General features: G+C 24.7%; 1 protein-coding gene across 1 annotated transcript in view; it reads left to right on the top strand.

Moving 5' to 3' along the window:
* Positions 1-20,927, top strand: part of LOC112685119 (somatomedin-B and thrombospondin type-1 domain-containing protein) — an 83,828-nt gene that overhangs the window by 41,134 nt on the left and 21,767 nt on the right. Inside the window, exon 2 of the mRNA XM_025556902.1 lies at positions 18,924-19,115. Within this exon, the coding sequence (XP_025412687.1) occupies positions 18,924-19,115 (192 nt within the window). The remainder of the gene's footprint in view (positions 1-18,923; positions 19,116-20,927) is intronic.

Below are 20,927 nucleotides of genomic sequence, written 5' to 3'. Positions count from 1 at the left end.
ATATAACAAATGGCTACTGAATAATCACACAGTGTCATATAGGCAACCTAAACGTCGAGCAGTATGCTTTAATAAAAGTTGTTTTTCTCTCAACCATGAACCGCTCGATGAAATGATTAATTTATCGTTTAATGTAACGAGAAAAATATGTATTCTCTCCATATTCACAACATTTGAGATCGGATAACCGTTCAAATTATATACAAACAGTATATATAATGTTTATTATACATCTACATTCGTTATTATACTGATAATATGGTGTTCACAGGTATGATATGTATATACCAACGACTTGGAAACATTTTTATATTTTAATCGATTTCAGACCTATCTGTATTGTTTTATTATCTATTAGTTATCCATTTTCATAATTTAATATTAAATCGATACCTTTAAAAATAGAAGCTTTTACTAATTTATAGCAATAAACTATAACTAAGGCTGATTACAAACGTGAATAAATAAAATTAATGGAAAAATTTGCTGGGTAGAACGACAGCAGTAAGTATTTATATTAAATAAATTATATATACGATAATGTGAAAAAGTGTTTCCAGCGCACAAATTTATTAATGTTCGGTAGATAAGTAAGATAAGTTAGTGAAGTTAATGAACAAAAATACAACTTATTCTGTGATAAAAATGTTGGTCGTATAAATACAATATTAAACATTAATAATGTGAACTAATCAATAAATTGTTAATTTTGTAGAACTTTAATAAAAACTATTGAGTAAATGTTAAACATACTTAAATGGACTTTGCAATGGAAATAAGTTTAAAACCGTATACATAGATATAGTATATAATATTAAATATGTGTATTCTAAAGATGTGCACATATTTGTTGATTTTAACTTTATAAAATACATAGCTCATAATAAGGAACTTAAATAATTTATTACACTGTATAACATAATCTATCTATATGTAAATTACTTTATTGTTTATTAAATATTGTATTATCATGTTATAGAAAACAATACATTTATCGAATTTTGCGTCAAAAGTATTTTCAGTCAACGTTCAAACATTCATTAAAGTTAAAATTTAGACAAGCTACTTTTAACTTTATTTATAATTTTAAACACCAAATAATATTTATTTTTTAACGAAAGAATATTTATTCTGAAATGAAATACACAATAGTTCCTTTGTACTGTTTATAACAATAATAACTGGAAAACGTACACAAAACGATTAAAACCCAAATATTGTGATAGGAACTACTAAATGTTTTCTTTTGAAATCACAGAGTATAATTGACAAAAATATGTCATTGTTGTGTTATTTGAAAACGTTGGAACAGTCATTATGCCCATAAATTATTTATTGTCATTGATAAAGAAATCAATTATCGTGATTGTCGTATAGTGTTACGTACATTATTTTTACGTTCGTATCGAAGCGTAGACTACAGTAGTATCGAGATTGAAGAAATCCCAAGTGATGGCCGTGTACCTCAGTAAACTGCATTATCCATGACATATCATTATTCAATACACATGCATACGACGACAGTGAATTTCCAAAACGAACCACTAATTGTTCGATTAAAGCAGACTGTAATATATTTAACTAAACATTATAATACGGTAAATTCTTCTTGAAATCCGTTTTATTTACGGTCTTTAAACGACGATTTTAAGGATGAATAATAATAATATCAAATGATCGTATCGATTGCAATGCGTTGAGATAACATAAACATTTATGACGTTTCCCCGTTTTCTGTTTGCGTGAAGCGTGTGCCTGAGTTGGTATACGTTCGCGTACACTTATGTACAATATTATGTACGAGCGCAGTAGTGATGAAATAGGATACCTCTGATACGAAGTTCTTTGAACCGGCTTCGGAGACGAAATTTCTGAAAAGGTAAAGGAATTCTATCAAGTTTTTGTTTCTCTTTCCAACGCCGCCACCGACTGTCTTTGTCTCACCCGCAACAAGGTCGTAATCAGTCACGACCCGAATAACGATGCAATCCTTCGTCTAACGCAGTTGTCACGACGGCAACAATAATACTGCTATGTCTTGCGTTTTTCGTGGTGTATTTATTCATCATATCGTACATTAGACCGATAAGATTATGTATGTATATCATGCGTGAAACCGTAATGATTGTTGCGCACCCATGTTGTCTCGCATTTAAATAAAAATAATAAGGTTTTTATCTAATAAAAAAAATATGTATAATGCACAATACTATCAACTTTTTGACATTATATTAAACAGTTGGACGTGCCCGTCGGGTAGGGAAATAAAAACATATAATACTAATAGTAATAAAACTGAACAGCTGCAGCGTCTACGTTTTATACTCGTGCCTAATGATCTCGGGTGACACGTGGGTCTGAAACAATAGAAACTTGTTCCGGACCATAAAACGTATAAATACTACACTGAGGTCTAGTATAGCGTTAATTCTTTCGTTTAGAATTCAGGTCTTTTAGGTAATGGCGAATTTTTTAGTTTTAAAATTACGAAAAACAGAAAAATAACTTATAGTATTTCATTGTATTTATGTTTAACCTATAAGATTGGCAAAAGCTGTATTTGTGTGTATGATTTTCATAAAATAGTATCATTAAATATAATAAACATGAATGCCATGGCTTTTTGTTTAATTCTAAGATATTCGTCAACGAAAATCATTTATTTTTATTAACACTTTCAAAAAATAGTTTTAAAAACGATCCATGGCTTTTATTTATATGGCCTCATTCAGATCAGAAAAAAATAATGTTCAAATAAATATATATTTTTAAAAATTTAAAAAAAAAAACATTAACGAAAAATATACATATACGAACGAAATGAATAACACATATTGAAAAAACTGTGGTGATAATTTTTCAAGCATCAAAATACATAAAAATTATATTAATTTTTTTTTATATTTATTTAATTTAATATATTAGTAATATTGAACAGTCATAACAGTCCGGATAGTTATTGATTTAAATTATATTTGTATTATCAGTTCATTTTTCTTTATAAACAAAATATTATAATAATTTAATTATTTACTATAAGTTATAAAGCTTATGCTGTTGTAAACACGCAAGTAAAATACTAAAACGTACAACATTTTCTACGAATAAACATACAAGTGTAACCATATATGCAAGCAAATAATTATTAATTTCAACGTTTGATGTAATTGAAAAGTCCTCTATGAAAATATGATGTTGTACATGAAATATAAGATTAAATTTCACCATTTATTCCTGAAAAGTTTTCTGAACGAGATATATTTTATATACATGTATATTAAAGAAATACTTTTTTGATTTAATCGAAACGAAATTTGTACTTCGATGATTCACTTTTTGTGTACAGCTGGTTTGAAAAATATTGATTAAACGTGTACAAAACGCGTGGATAAATTTTTTACTTTTGTTACTTTGAATTATTTTTTCATAAATGTGTATCACGTTTATGAAAATATTATTGAATGATGGAATGATATTATAGTCTGGCAGAAAGGTTGACTAACAATATTAGTTGGAAAACATTTTATTTAAGACTAGTTTAAAGTTATAATAATCTTTTTAACATCGTTTGCATGAGATTATGAACCAAATTTGAACATGGTTTCTTTTATTCATAAAAACATATGTCAATATAACTTTTTATTTATAGTTTATTTTTACTTTTTATTCATACTATCTTTAGTCATTGCCCATAAGCTATTCATTTTACTTATTTTTATTATTCACATATACTTTTTTATCATTAAAAATATTTTTTTAGTTAGTAGTGTAAATAGGTACTATTGATTTTTTATTATACATAATTTTTAATTCAAATAAAATTGCATTAACTTTTCAAATTAATTCTGTAACTGGAATATGTTACTCCCGTATCATTAGTTACATACAAATTATATAACTTAAAACTCGCATTAATGTTACGTAAACCTGTATATTTTTAATTACTAAAGTAATACTGGTGAATTATTATCACGAATTCCCACTGGGAATATGTTAAATATTATATTATTACTGGAAATGTCCTATTAAATAAGTCATATTCTACAAATATTTTGCATCCATTCAATCGGACAGACTCAATTTACTAATATACTATAAGTTTTCAGGATCACATATTAAAAATTATAAAAAATTAATGAGTCGTTCAGCGTAATTGTACATTATTAACTATAAATATTAGTGTGTTATACAGCCAAAGACTCTTTAAAGTATTTATTTATAATTTGTATGTATTCTTAAATTTATGATTTTAGTAATTGTTATAATGGAAATTTACATTTTAGTATTTAATTTTACCCGGGAAAATGAAAATGCTTTATTTAATAGAAATTAGTAGGTTTATTATGACATATAATTTACAAGTAAAATAATTAAAAAAAAATGAATTTGCCTGCCCTAGCAATCTGTAAACATATGCATAGAATCTAATTATATATTCTATAAATGGCCTATTGTAAAATATTATAATTTTAAAAAAATTTAAATTTATCATAAATGATTTAAAAATTTATAAAAATTATAATTTTAAAAGGTCATTTTATAATTTATGAAATTATATTAAAAAATTATCAATATATACGAGTAGTATATCTTAGGCAATGTAATAATTTTACAACTGCTGAAAATAAATTATTACAACACTTGTGGGAATAAGTTAATCATCAGTTAAGTTTAACTACGCATTTTTTCCGCAATATAATATTATATTTTTCACGTGATACAATTTTGTAGAAAACCGATAGATTCAGATGATTAATAATTTATAAATTACAGCATTGACTATACATTTATATATATTATTACATTTTCAAAGAAATGGTCTATAAGAAGAATTATTTATTTCCCCTGTCATTAACAATTTCAGCTGTCCGAGTAAATTTTTTTTTCTATTTTCAATTCTATAATCGATGTCCCCTAAGGTAAGCACACATTTTTCGTTATTATCTATATAGGTAAATATTCCGTACACAAATATTATGAAAATTACAGAACAAGTATTGATTTTGATCTGTATTACGATATTCATAAATTTTTATAAATATTAATTGACAAAAATATGATGTAGATAATGATAAAGTTGTATACAGAAAAAGAAAATACAATACGCAGCAGCGTTTCAGTCGTATCGTTTATTTAGTTGGCTGTGAAGCGCGTATTGGCACCGTAACTGAAGGGTGAGATTGTTCAATGCTTTTGCATATCGACATGACAACGTTTCAGTAGTCAAAATTAAAATAAAAAAATTATACTTAATGTTGACTAAGTATAATGTATTCCAATATAAACTCTTATTAACTATAATTTAATGATTGGTGTTGTGTTAATTACCTAATCAAAACACTGAATATTTAAATCACATAATTGAAAAATAAATGTAACGCCAGCAAGGTATTGTATTATAATTGTATCAATTTTCATGTTCAAATATTTGGAATTTGAATTGGACTTTTGTGAAAAAAAAACATTTAATTTATTTACAAACATTTATTTACAAAGCTCATGAATAGTTCTTAAAATAATATTATCTAAAATATCAATGAAATCTAATTTAAATTAAGCCAATATAAAGTGATTTTAATTTTCTTTTCTTTTTAGTTCTATTATCAAAGATATTAAATTGAAAATTCTTAAAAATCATGAAGAATTTAAAACAAATCAGTATTATATGAATTATTTTAATAATCACATCTACTTATCCGTTAGTCCAGAATATTTTAACTACCGGTAAAACAGTATAGAAAAAATATTTTTTATTGTTAAATTTAGTTTTTATTTTACTGATAGTTTAATTCAAACAAATTGGATGTACCATGAATGTTATCTAATTGGTTTAGCTTTTTACGATTCTCAAGACTTTTTATATATCGCTTTTGATAATATAATTGAAAGGAATAAATTGTTATGTTTTAAGATGTTTTTGGAATTAAAGAATTTTGATTCATTTATTACCTTATGTTTAAATAAAAAGCTTTATTCATAAGAATGTATGAAATTTTATGTAGATTTTATGCTTATATGATTCTTAAGATCAAATTCTAATTTTACTAAGCTTGTTTAAAAATGAAGCTATACTGAGACATCATACATTGTGTATACATGTGAGATTATATAGATTATTTAGTTTATAAATAAAATTCATACATTTTTTAATATAATTTTATAAAAGTTATCAGGTTAAACTAGCCAAAAGGTTAGTACAATACACATATGGTAGTTGCCTACCAAAAAAAAAGAGATCCATATTCTTTGCATTTTTCTCGGCCCATTAAAAATTGTGGTTTTGACAACTAAGTAGGTACATAAAATAAATAATAAAAACACACTAAACAAAGGTTAATTTTATATAAGACTTTTATAAACTTTATAATGTTTTGATAAAGTTTAAGAAATAACTGATTTGAGAATCTTATAAAAATCACAGGGCAACTTTTTTATCATCATATATAATTTACGATTTATTTAGATATATTTAATATACGTTTAAAGTATTACTTGATTATACTATGAAATATTTTAAATCAAAGGAGTAACCAATCTCTACGATGATAACATAATATAGGAAAGGTTTTTGCTATAGAAATATTCTGTGTTATACTAATTGTCATCAGTCATACTGTTCACGTAGAAAATTTTCTGGTTTCGATTCATGGAAATAAATAGTTCCTAAAAACTCGTAATCATTATTTCAAGAACAATGGTGTTACATGAAAAATATGTATATCATTATTTATATGTTTAAATAAATATTTATATTTTTTTTATACACACAATTCTAAACAGAAAAAAAAACCCGTGAATATGGCCACTTTTACACTTTATGAATTATAAATTATTTTCTCGTGCAGATGAATATCTTCTGCATGTTTCAGTGATAACAGAGATTTACAATAAAGGCATGGCCTTTCAACTATTAAAAAATGTTGTATAAAAATATTATGTAAGCTGTTGGTGTGAAAAACATGAACATTATTCATTGCATAACTGCAGTAGTTGCACATGTTTAAACCATATGTAATTGTTGATAAATATATTTACAACAATTATGCAGTGAACACCATAACAAATAAAATATTTGAAATTTAAAACTATATTTTCCTTACATGATAGGATCACTAGCTAACCGATTTAACAATGGGTTGCAGATAGATGAAATAGATAAAGGCTATATAAAATATTTGAGAAATGTATACACTTTTCTATTTCTAAATTCAAAACGTTGAACTATTATAATATTTAAAACGTATGAATAGTTTGTCTACAAATGTGAGTAAATTAATTTGATTAAAAAAAAAAGAAGAATTTAATGTATACCCATACTTTACCAGGTACTTTTATATTGAACTAAATTATCTGGCTATGATTACACAAATATTTGTATGTGTATGCTTTCCATGCAATTAATTTAACAACACATACTTTTTGGAGACTAATGTTTTTCCTTGAACTTGCATTAAATATAATTTTTTATTTGTTTCACAATTGTCTTATTTTAGTATGTATGTCTTATAATATACTTTTAAAGTAACGACAACTTTTACTTTCTTTCTAACTTTTAGTATTACCATTAAAATTAAAATAATGAATATTTAATTTAAGAGTAATATCTGAGTATTTATAAATTGTTGATATTAAACAAACAGTTTATATTCATCCAAATAATTGTATTGGCTTAAAATTTAAATTGTTAAGACCGAATTATTTCTCTATGCATGAATATTATACAGTTCTATTTTGTTTATTTAAATGAATTTATATTTCGCTTTCATCTCACCGAGTATTTAAGAATAATTTGATGGTTACGATGATTATAAACATTCGATTTTTGTAAACTACTTCAAATTTTGACTTGACGTTACTATACAAAAGTGTACATTTTTGTTTTTCATAAAAATTTAACTTTATCAAAAAAACTCATGTGATTAGATTTTCTTTACAACAAGTTACTGTCTGGATTATTGACTTTGACCATTATTATAGCTTTATTATAAAATAGTGTAATAATGATATTTATCTCAAACAATAGGTACGTAATAAAATATTGTATAAAATCTACATGATCCTATATGTGGACTATTATTATTATAATACCGTGTGTTTAAATAGATTCGTATAATTTCATCTTAAGTAAGGTATCAGTTAGTATGTACCTTTAATACGCAGAAAACCGTTTTGACAATGATAAATGTGTTAATTATTCGGAGCATAATTAGGAAGTATAGAATTTATGGTAATTATATGTAACATTAACAGACCTTTACAACATAACAGTTCGTGGTATGTAAGTACAATTTTTTAGCCAAAAAAACAGATCATAAATGAATAATATATAAAAATAAAGTATACATTAATTCCAATCCCAATATATCATTCGTGGCATTTGTTTCTAAATACATTTTACTCAGTTTAATAATGAATAAATTATTTGTAAAATCAGTTGAAAACTCACAAATTCATGTATGACAATAACTAAAGCCCCAAAAATACAGTTCCAAACCACAATGAGTTAAAAAAATAATAAAACTATACGGAAATCTAAAACACGAATACATGCATATTATATAATAACTATTTACTATTATAAGTTTTAAGTATACATCAAATCCAAGTGCCCCTGTTTACGTGGCATGTATAGTTAACTCTCTTAGTCATTCCCAATTATCACGTTATTATGTTGTATTACACGACTATTGTTCCAATCATACTATGACTTTAGTGTGTGTTGGTAAGTGATTTTCAAAAATACTGATTTGTGATTTTCGTTATAAAACTAAATTCAGTGATAACTTTGATACATTTGAAAATAAACGAATACCTATTTAAACTATAGAATTGATTATTATAATATCAAATATAAATTATGCCATTCACGTTTTTTTTTTGAAACTGTCAAATTAATGGTTTATAACTCATATGTAATTATGTTATTTAACATAGAAAGAAATAGTTTAAAATCTAACAATAATAGATAATAGTTTTTATCAAAATAATCTAATTTTCCATTGAAATACGTTTAAAGTTTTTAATTTATTTTGACGTTTGTCTTTAGGAAATACATTTTTGAGCATTTTCCAAAAGGAAAAATATATCAAATAAGAAGTTTAAAAAATATAAAATATAGAAACCAACATTAGGGTTAATGCCTTACGTGAATTTTCATTGGCTGATAGAATTTCTTACAGCAGTTTTTTTTTTTTTTGGTTAAGTTCCAACTTTATATACTAATTTTTTTTTCAAGTACAATATTGTACCCAGGAATTTATTTGCCGCTATAATAATATCGCTTTATAAGAAATGTATGCCTGGTCAAAGTGTTCAAGATATCATATTTTTTTGATTGTTATTTTTTTTATAAAACAAAGAATTACTTACCATTCAATCCTAAGTTATTGTCATTTAACATTATGACGTCAGTTACACTTCATTAATATTTAGGTATGCGAATTTTGTTTAAAATATAAATAAATCGCAAATTAAATTAATTAATCGTTTAAGAAAATCCCATTATGATAGAAATTAATATTAAATTCTTAAATAAATATTTGAGCAACATTTTTGAACATAAAAAACGTATGTTTTACAAGTTGAAACTGATGAATATAATATTTATTTCACATGATATTGAAACGAATTACGAAGTGTATAATTTTTAATGTCTAAATATACAGTTAAAATCATTATTTAATTATAAGTGTAACATAATATTACATGACATCGCTGACATCAACAGTTTCAGTAGGTAATGGAAATTTGTAAATTTAACAATTCAGAACCATTCACTTAATATTCGTATATCATAAATAATAAATTAATAGGATATAATAAGGTAATTCGTCCATTGTACATAAATTTACCGATGTGCTCGTTGTACTACATGCAGATAAATATTAATTATTACATTTTTTTGATTTAGTAACGACTAAGCTTTTACTACAATTCTCTATTACTTTATTGTTGATTTATTTACATTAAATATTTTAACACGTTTATTAAAGTTCTTGGGATTTAAATAAAATTATCCGGTGGCCTTTTTCTAATGAATAAACGAGTTTTTTTCAGCACTCTTTAAGGTCTAATTAATGGCCACAAAATTATGCTACATTCTTTTCCTTGTTGTTTGATTAATTAACTCTTCTTATAAAAATATACATATATATTTACACATATACACTTCATCTGAGGCTGTTGTTGAATAAAACTGTTTATGTATCTTGTTATTTTATGCTTAATTATTTTTAACTACCGACGTCCGACGTCCTATATATATTTTGACTGATTATAATTACTTGTATACATAATCTGTAGATATAAAATAAGAAATCCTGACTGATTGATTCATAATCAACACACAGCCTTAACTATGATAGCCAAATTGAATATACTACCAAATTGAAATTTTCAGTTTATTTTAAACTTTATTTTGGGTGATTTACAATTAAAAAGACATTGCCATCGAATTACATTTAAAAGAGGTTGATTATCCAAAATTATTTTTCCGAGCGATTCTGGGAAATTCAGATAGTTCATTATAACTTATTTTGATTATTTAATAGTATTATTATATAATCGATAGTGTTCGTAAATACTTCCCCGAAACTCTTTAAAGTTATCTACGTGATGTTAAGCCTTAAAAATGTATAGGTTCTAGAAAAGTAAACATTTATTTAAAAGACAAAAGAGTCGTTTTTATTGTAGTCCTTTTGCTGTAGATTTACAACATCCGACTGTAAACGCGTAATATAAATGCAACAGGCAATGTTGGTAATAACAAAAAGGTTTTAGGTGTACTTTTTAAGACAAACTTTAGATTCTGGACTTTGGGCTGTAACTCGTATAAAATATATTAAAACTTTATCTACTTGTTCCGTAATGTGAATTGTGGGTTTCCAGTTAATTTTGACTTAAATAAAATAATATATCGATTCCTTGTGGTACCTTGTAGTCTAGAGCTGCTTAAACTGTTTATAAGAAACTTGAAAATAATTTTTGAATTATTATTTATTCCGTACGTTTGATTTTATAATAGAAATTATAAAGTAAACTAATTTTTATCAATTTTTTTACACATATTGCCATGATAGAATTGTATATTCATTTTTTATAAGTATTAATTTGGTTCCATAGCCAATTGATGCATATAATAAGAATAACGAGAGTAAAAAATGTTGTTATTTTTACGATTTAGATTTTAATCGGTGAAAGGAATCTATTCATTAGAAAATAATGTGTACTTTTTAGCTTGCCCGTATTCATTTATCGAGTTGAAGACGTGCTCTGAAAGTTCAATTTAGATTATAGTTCTTATGCATCAGTGATGGTTTATTCATTGCCACATGTGGCTTTAATCATATTTCAAAGATACAAATTATGAATAGGTTTTATGGCCTACCAGAATATCTGACATCAGAATATATATTTTTTAATTTCCTTATAGATTTTTAAAATAGTTGGAAAACAACTCGTATAATTTGTAGAACAATATATGAATATAATTAAAAATACGAGTTTATAAAATTAAAAATAATTATAATTTACAGTTCAACAAACAATATTATTTGATTTTATCAATCCGGTAATAGTATATACATAGAGTTAGTGAGGTGTGTGAAATGTATTTCCCATGTAACGTATTATACTACCGTAATCATTAAATTTATACGATTATCAGTTTAAAGGATAATATATTGCTATAGTGATTCGTGAGTCGATAAAAAATGCATATATACGTATTTATATGTATGTCTCAGTAGTGTTCCTTACTCACGATTGAGTTTTGAAATAATGAGTACGATGGAAAGAAAAAAAATATATAACGCATTCGAATGATACGGCTAACGATCATAGGGTTCACTAATAAATGAAGCACTATAGAGCACAATTATAAACTATATTATATGGTCTGCTCTGTGTGTTGTGTATGAGAGGATTCGCCAACAAAGTGTGGAAATATGTTTCGCGATAGAGGAAGTGAAGTAAGTATACTCGTCCTTCGCATTTCGGTATTTGGCCAACCAATATTATTGTCGTTTTCTCCTTTTGTTGGCCGCATTGTAATAGTTGGTCTAATAGAAATAGCCTCCTGCTTTTGCCAGATATATACCATTATTATACTTCCATTTAGCTTCTCGTACACCATTTTTTATTAATATGCCTTACAACAACATTCCACACTCCAAAAACAATTTATTTTTTCGTTATTTTATTTTGGAAGCCACTTACGGTTCAAGTGTAATGTATTTATCGGTACATACGATTTATTATATTCTGGAGATATTTAATAATTCATCTGGTTTCAATAAAAATTACAGCAATACACGGGAAATATAAAAATTAATTCTTCATCCAATTATGCGTGTATATGCGAATATTCAAGCTCAAAAAAGCATCGTAAAACTTTTTAGATGTAAAATCTATTTTATTATTTTTATTTTTATACTTATCGTATTCCTATATCTTAAATCCACAATCATTATTCTAAGTATTAAAATAATTGTGTGGGTATTGCTCTTAAAGTAATAAAAAAGTCTTACAATAATAATAAATTAACAATTATAAAACATTATAATAAGTTATTTAACGTACTATGCCCGAGTAAATCTGTTTTATTAGAAACAGAAATTTAAAAATTTAAAACAGAATTTTAACGCGAGAGGAATTACGAGTATACAATTTAGATAAAATTATATGTAGCAGACACAATCCAACATAGACAAAAACGTATACTTTTTTGTAATCATTGAATCCAGATTTCGAATTGATGTGTGTACATTATTTTAATGTAAATTTATAAATTGTACTTATAATATTTGACTTATCGATATCAATTAAAATATTTCAAGAAATTCATTTTTGTCATCCCACTTTAATTTCAAAACATTATTTGATTTTTACGATCACGTTTGGTCATATAGTTTTGGTATAATTTTGTATAAAAATTACAAGTCTACACTTTTTAATAAACTATTATAACGAATAAATGTATGCGTTTAAACGCAACTAATCCGATATTATTTATTGTCTTTATCTATTATTCTAGCATTATGTTTAGTTATTTATTTTTCATTTATTATTCTTTAGTATTCTTGTACATTTAATATTTTAATTTTTAAATTTAATAGTTACTACTAAAAGTTCTAAAAAAAACTCAACATTTTTAATTTTTATTTCCATTCACATTCACTTAAATATAATTTTATAACTTCCAATATTCCGAACATTTTTTTTTTACATGAATTGTGTAGACAGAATCCACACATTGAAATATGCAAGTAAAAATATTGCCTTTTTTTTCGTCTTTACTTTTCAAAACTCCCGGAACGATTTTATTGTTGACATTTTTAGGCTGGCAATACTTACATTTGTTTGTGAAAGATTTTTATTTCAAATTAATTTCAATCTGTCATTGTGAAGTAGCTATTTATATTCTTTGTATAAATAACAAATGTCTTTGCAGTTACACAAATTCGATTTTAAAATTGAATACAACTATTATAAAAGTAATTGCATGATAAAACGCTTACATAAATAATATTTAATAGTATAAATAGATTATTTAATTAAAATCATTAATATTAAATGTACTCTTATCACACACCTATCAAAATCGTAGCTACTCAAAAAGTTGATATTTTTGGTTAATTCTACAATTTGATACAAATTACAACAAAACAGTATTAAATCTATCTTGATTACTTTTCAAAAGATAGCAATTTAAGTACTTTTTGTTGAATAATTCATGATTACAATAAACCGTTGCAATATCGGTTACGAAAAAAGTTGTTTCTTGAGTTATTACAGTTTTGATTTAAGCGTACGATGTATGTGTGTGATTAATTTTGTAAATTTTTCATATCAGATTATTATATAACCTATGATTATACACAGTTTATTTAAAATTAGAAATATACTAAACCGATAGAAATATTACGTTTTATATTTATTTAATTTTAAATACTATCGAATATTTTATACAATTTCAAATTATGTACAATATATTATACGCTTTTTGTTATTTTGATTTTTAAAAGCGTGTACTGACAGCATATAATGGAAAACTTTATTAAACGTTATATAAAATGTAAATTTATTAATGTTGATTGCAGCAGTGGTGTTTGAGATAAAGTGCATTTTAAAAAGCAATATGATAGTAAATATTGTTTCAGAAAACCAATGATCATTTTTCAATACACTTTAGGTGCATATTATAATTGAGTATGGATTAATAATAAGAGTATATTTAATAAAAATTTTCTATTATTTATTATTGGAATAATATAGAAAATTTCAAAAAGTTCCATTCACTTAACCACTATATATGTGATGCAATAAAAATGTCAAGAAGATTTCTTGCGTAAAACGGCATTTGCATTATATCACATCATGCAATACAAATTAGTAGTCGAGCACACATTAAAGTAGCATAACCAAATCTCTCTGCCACAGGATATTAATTAGAGTATATACACAAGAACGTTTTATTTTTTGCGTCGAAATAAATCCAAATGTGAACTATGATTATTAATTTTGTACACCCCCGATTGTACATTATATTCTATAGATAGAAAATTAGGGTTAGGTATGTGTATAATATATTTTTATTATTAGCAAATGTTTACGTTGGGTCTTAGGTTAATTAATAGTGTTTGAAGTTATCCGTGGATATTCTCGAATAGATAATTTATTTTCTTAAAAAAAAAAAAAAAAACATATTCATAATAAATAAAAATAAAGTTCTAACGAGATTTAAGTGTTGAACGCTAACGCTAGAAGTAAATACGTATAATGCAGTCGGATAATGAGAATGAAGAAGGTAGACGTGTTAAAGTATAAAAGAGTAAAAAGTTTTTATCCTATCTACACCTACTGTTTTATTCACTTATCCACTTTCAGCTGTTATGAATTAATTTTGTATGATAATTTCTTCGCTTTATATACGATACTGTGTTGAATTGATTATATAATACGTCTAATCTACACAAATTTTCGATTCGTTCGATAAACTAAAGTGGTATGAAGATTCGTATACTACACACTGATGTATTATAATTCATAGTATCACTGTTAATCGCATAGATCAGTGGTGGCCAAACTTTTTTTTCCTCGGGCCATAAAAAACAACTTTTTTTTTTATTGCGGGCTATAAAAAAATGCATTCTAAATTTTTTTTTACGTAAATGCAAAATATTACAGTTATACAAATAAGTGCTGTAATATAGAAGACTTTCGCGGGCCAGATATTAAATGATGGCGGGCCGGAGTTGGCCCGCGGGCCGTAGTTTGTACACCACTGGCATAGATAAAGCTAACACATAAAATATTAATACGCTTACTTGATAAAATACATTTCAACGCCTCTTTTAGTTACTGATAAGTTAATCGTTTCAATGGATAGTCCTGTTTATGCGTAATCTTTACTGTAATATATTTACCATTTAAATGCATACTTAATACATAAAATAGTTTTTATTAAAAAATATAAATATATAACGTTACCGAATACAAAATTTAAACGGGAAATATAGGTTGTGTTTATTGTTATTAATCAGTCTGCTTATCATAATATAATTCTATGAATTTGACAGGAAAAAATCTATTTAGAGCAGATTATTTTATACACTATTTTAGCATGTATATTGTTCTAACATATATTATTATACTCGTATTGTTATAAAATGAAAAGGATCATATTTTAATATAGGAACAAATAAAAATGAGAAACCCGCTAAAATATATTTATTATTAATAGACCTCTGCACTTATAAATAACTGTAATATGCATTCTAAATATGCTCTATAATACTCTAAATATTAAATTGGATCAATAGATAAAAATATGCAATTTCATAAACATCTAAGCCCTAATTATTAATAACTTCGAATCGTGAAAAATATTATTTTAATCACACATTATTAGTGATCTCTAATCCGAATTATATACCTATATTGATAAAATAATTATTATCTACACTCTACAGTGTAGATTAATACGTAAAATGTAGAGTCTACACTATTAATTTTAATATTTAACATTTTTTTTTATATTATAGTATCATTAGATTAATCAGTATTAAAAATTCAATTAATGTTTTGTATGTAATATTACTTCTGTAGAAATGTAGACATGATTCATTCATATAAGAAAAAAAAAAAAAACGTATAATTCGGAATAGAAAATTTATATATTTAAAAAATATTTATATAAATTATAACATAATAAATCACCTATATCACGCTTACTAGTTTATATATTTATTTTTTGTCAACATTTACGATACTTTAATAATTTTTCTTCTGCATATGACATATAATCAAGCATGGGCAAGTTAATAATACTTTTTAACTCAGTTAAGTTAAGTTAATTGAGTTCACTTTCAATTAAGTTAATTTACATGAGAATCACATCAATTAAGTTTAAAATGTTGTTAACGTAACTTAATTTCAGTTAATAAGTTATGTTAATTAAAAAAAAAATAAATACATTAAGCGTTAATATAAGCAATATATATATTAATTTACAGCAGATCTGAATTATAATTATTAAATTAAAAAGATAATGAAAATGCATAAAAAATCTCATTTTAAAATATTTTTTATTTAACCCTAATCAGACTAGAAAAATATACATTTCTTCGTTTGAATTGTTTTGATGTACTCAAATGTCAGATTTACCTTAAAGAATATGCTATTTTATTCATTTTTTATAGAAATCACAATTGAAAAATGTAATTAAAAAAAATAATATTTTTAATGTTCAATAATAATATGAAAACTAAAAAGAATCACTGCAGCTGAAAATGTTACTATACAATAAGATGATACAGTAGATACAAAACATTAAAATAAATTTATAAATTTATTGACTTAATTAAAATAAAAACAAATAAGACAGTACAACGGATAGGGTCAATCAAGTTATCTAATAAATCCCAGAGAGTTATCTCAACATTTTGGTCATCTATTAATAATATAACAATATATTACCTAAATTAATTTATTCACTATTTCACCATATTAAAAATATTTCTGAGATTCATAGAACTTATTTGGATATTTATTGTCCATGTTCAATTGTATGACTTGTATAATGTTGCAATCAATACTTAAAAATTATGCTGTATTACACAGACATGCACATAGAAAACGATATATATTATAAGTAGAATTATCACTAAAGACCGGATTTAATTCATATTGCAACTTTTTATTGATACCAGGTAAATAAAATCTGATGAGATATGTATACGAATCGAATTAATTATAGTCTTCCTATTTAATTTAATAACGCAATTTTTCACAATTTTCAATAGTTTTGCAATTTTTGCAATTATCGCTATTTTTGTATACTTCACGTGATAAAATATACAAATTATTATTTCTAAAGTAATTTTAAAATAAAGATATAACTACGACGTAAATGTTTAAATGCATTTAAATGAATTTTAGCGTTTTTTAAAATTATATTTTTCTGAGCTATCTACATTTTAATTTTAGAAGAATCAAATAATCAATTACTTAATAGTTTGAACATATTTTGTGACGATAAATATTCCCGGCCCAATAGGAAAATAGTTGAAGATAAATTAAAATATGTCTAAAAAAATGATATATTTTGTAAATATTATATTAATGTGCATATTATTATTAAAGTAAGTAATTAATGAATATATTTGATATGATTTTACTATATAATTTTAACATATTTATATTGCAATTTCGATAAATTTTTATTGTAATTTTGGCATCTTTTTATAGTAATTTTAAGATATTTTTAATGCAATTATATCCGGTCTTTAGTTATCATTGATCAGTGTTGTGTGTAGGCAGTGTTAGTCCTATGCACTAGGTTGTAGGGGTACACAAATTTAATATTATTATCAATTATGGAATAATTCTAATAATAATTTTATTCTTTAACCAATGATAATATGGACCTATTTATGTAATATAGATATATGGCCACTTTTTATGACAATGTAATTCATAGTAATGTAATTCATGAACGGAATGGCTATTCTTACTTAGGTAATAATCTTTTGACGGTCATCTACTTTTTCCAAGACCTGTTTAGTTAATTAGACCTATTAGTTAATACCATGATCAATATAATGTTTTAACTAAAAATAAAGATACAAAATTCTTCGGAGCCCTTTAGATTGTATTTTTGATATTTTTCTAAATTTCATTAATTTGTTATCGAACAAACAATAACGATATACACGGTATTTGACAAAAATATTTTTTTGATCTTGAAAATCAAAATTAACTTAATTGGGATAAATGAAAAAGTAATGCGTTATTTTAAGTTAATCTGTAAGAAAATAAGTTAAGTTAATTTTTCAGTTATGAAATAAGTTATGTTAATAAGTTAAATTAATTTAACTTTTAACTTATTAACTCGTTAATGCCCAGGCTTGCAAATAATCAATCACTTTTAAATACTTAGACATTTTTAAGATTTTATTTTTAAGGTATTCTAGAGTGTAAACATAAATTTTGATGTTAAAATCTTAGTATCTTATATACTTTGTATATTATAGGTGTTCGTTAATTTAGTGATGCACTTCAAGATACACTTAATGTTAAATTATTCAATCGTCACTAAATACATTCACTTTAAAATTTATTTATTCGATTTAACATGAAAGTTTTCCCACTTAACGATGCGTGAATTACTAAATAATAATAATTTCTCTTCACTGACTTAAATGTTGTTAGTAAAACGCACACGATCAACTAGTTATAATAACTTTTAAAGATTTTAAATATCTTAACTGTATATATTTTTAACATCCTATCAGATTTCTTTATATTATTTAGAATATTTATTTAAAATTGCATTGGTATATAAAAAAAAACACATGTGATCAATTCAAAATTACGAACAGTAAATAAAAATAAAATTAAGCTATTTTTTCTTTATATTCCAGTGATTGATTGTGTGATGTCGGAGTGGGAACCTTGGAGTGAGTGCGATACGGAGTGTGGTAGTGGCATGATGACAAGAAAAAGACAAGTGTTGAAGTCCCCGGTGAACGGTGGCAAACACTGTCCTTCAATGGTTCAGAAGAGGGCGTGCATGGGAACCAGATGCCCAAATTATCCCGGAAGTGCACTTAAAGGTAATAGCGTTTTCTTTGTTTATCGAATTAATAAAAATAAAAAGATAAAATAGTTATCAAAAATAATGAATAAAGCATGACTAATAACTAATAAGTAATGATACATCATTATCATAAATCTAAGTATTGTATTAAAGCATATTAAAAAAAATCCTACTCGAAAAAAATAATTTCCTTAGTGAATCATTTAACATCCTAAAATAAATTATTTCACGAGTGTCAATTGCAGTTAAAGAATTAAAATTGTTGTGATTGTTAAGCAATATCTAATACGGTTCATGTTCTGTTATAATTTCAAGTACTTTTACCCATACTTTAGACTATTGACTATTGAGTTTTATATATTTTCTTGCTTATTATGGCATATATAATATATCGACACACCTACGAGAGAAATTCAAAAAATGACTAATTGGATATCAGAGACAACGAATGTGCGTATTAATGCCGCTCCAACACCTTAAATCATATATCATTAATAATGATTCATTATTAATATAAAACATTATTTTGCTTAATACTCTTGTTTCGACCAACTTCAATTTGATGTGATTGCATATTTACTATGGTTGTAAAACTCTTTTTTTATCATTTCTCTTATTCAATTTGTTTCGATTCCGATTCAATAGATTTTATACGAGTACACCGGCAAATGAATACATAAATCTTTTTAAATGCATATTTTATCAAAATTTTGAACAACGGTGGTTAAGTAGATAATATTTAAAATGCTTGAAAGTTCAAATATTGTATATATATTCCACTATACATACAAAAATTAGATTCAATGTTATAATGTGAAATAATGGAACAATCTAGAAGCCCCTGATTGTTTCTCAATTATACTTTTCAGCGTCAAGCAGTCTTCAATGCTGTAAAATTGCATATTCTCATCGCCGTATTAGAATACAACACAAATGTCTATGACCTCGAAACTAATTTCACTAATAGGATAATAACTTTGATTACGTTATAAATTAATTATGAGTGTTGTATTACTTCTCTCTTTTTGACGTACATTACCATTGATAAACAACTGATTAAATTACAATGGTCAATTTTGTTTATTATGTACAAAATGTCATAATCTGATTAGAATGTTGTTTCAACACTAATCTATTAGACATAAATTTAACTTAATTGTTATTATATATATATATTTTTAATTTTATTATTAAAAAATAATTAAAAACTGCGAAGCAGCATTTACATCTTTTGTGATACATAAAATTCTGTGCATCACACATTCATGAGTTAATATGTCAATCATTTAGATTTGGTGAACAAATAAATCATTATTACCATTGTAATTAATTAATAAATTATACATGTGTATTTATATGATCCATAATTATTATTTAATAGTATATAATGATCTTATTATTTAAAATACACAGTGAAATAATCAAATCTTTTTACAAAAGCAGAACACGTAAACTACTTTATTGTACTTACTTTGTTATTAATACGTACTTTGTTGGTTACAATCATATTGTGTTGTTAATATCTTATATTTTTGACATTTTCATAAAAATTATATTTTAGATGTTTGATAATATTATGAAACGATTATCATGCATATTTTATAAAGTTAGTATTTGCAACAAAAAATACTAGGTACTTTATCGTAATAATGTTTGAAATCGAAGGTCTCGAATTTCTGTTTTTCAATTTGGGTTGTTGTTAGACTATTAATAAAACAAAAAAAAAAATAATAATTTAAGTCAACGAGCACATTTATTTAAAAAAAAAATATGTTATGATAAATTTTCAACAAAGCAATTAGGTAACATAATATCTAATGAACTTTAT

Source organism: Sipha flava, unplaced genomic scaffold, assembly GCF_003268045.1.
Source record: "Sipha flava isolate LNK unplaced genomic scaffold, YSA_version1 266_pilon_pilon, whole genome shotgun sequence".
NCBI classification, from domain to species: Eukaryota; Metazoa; Arthropoda; class Insecta; order Hemiptera; family Aphididae; genus Sipha; species Sipha flava.
The sequence above is the reverse complement of the archived record's forward strand: the minus strand, read 5'-3'. Positions and strand labels throughout refer to the sequence as shown.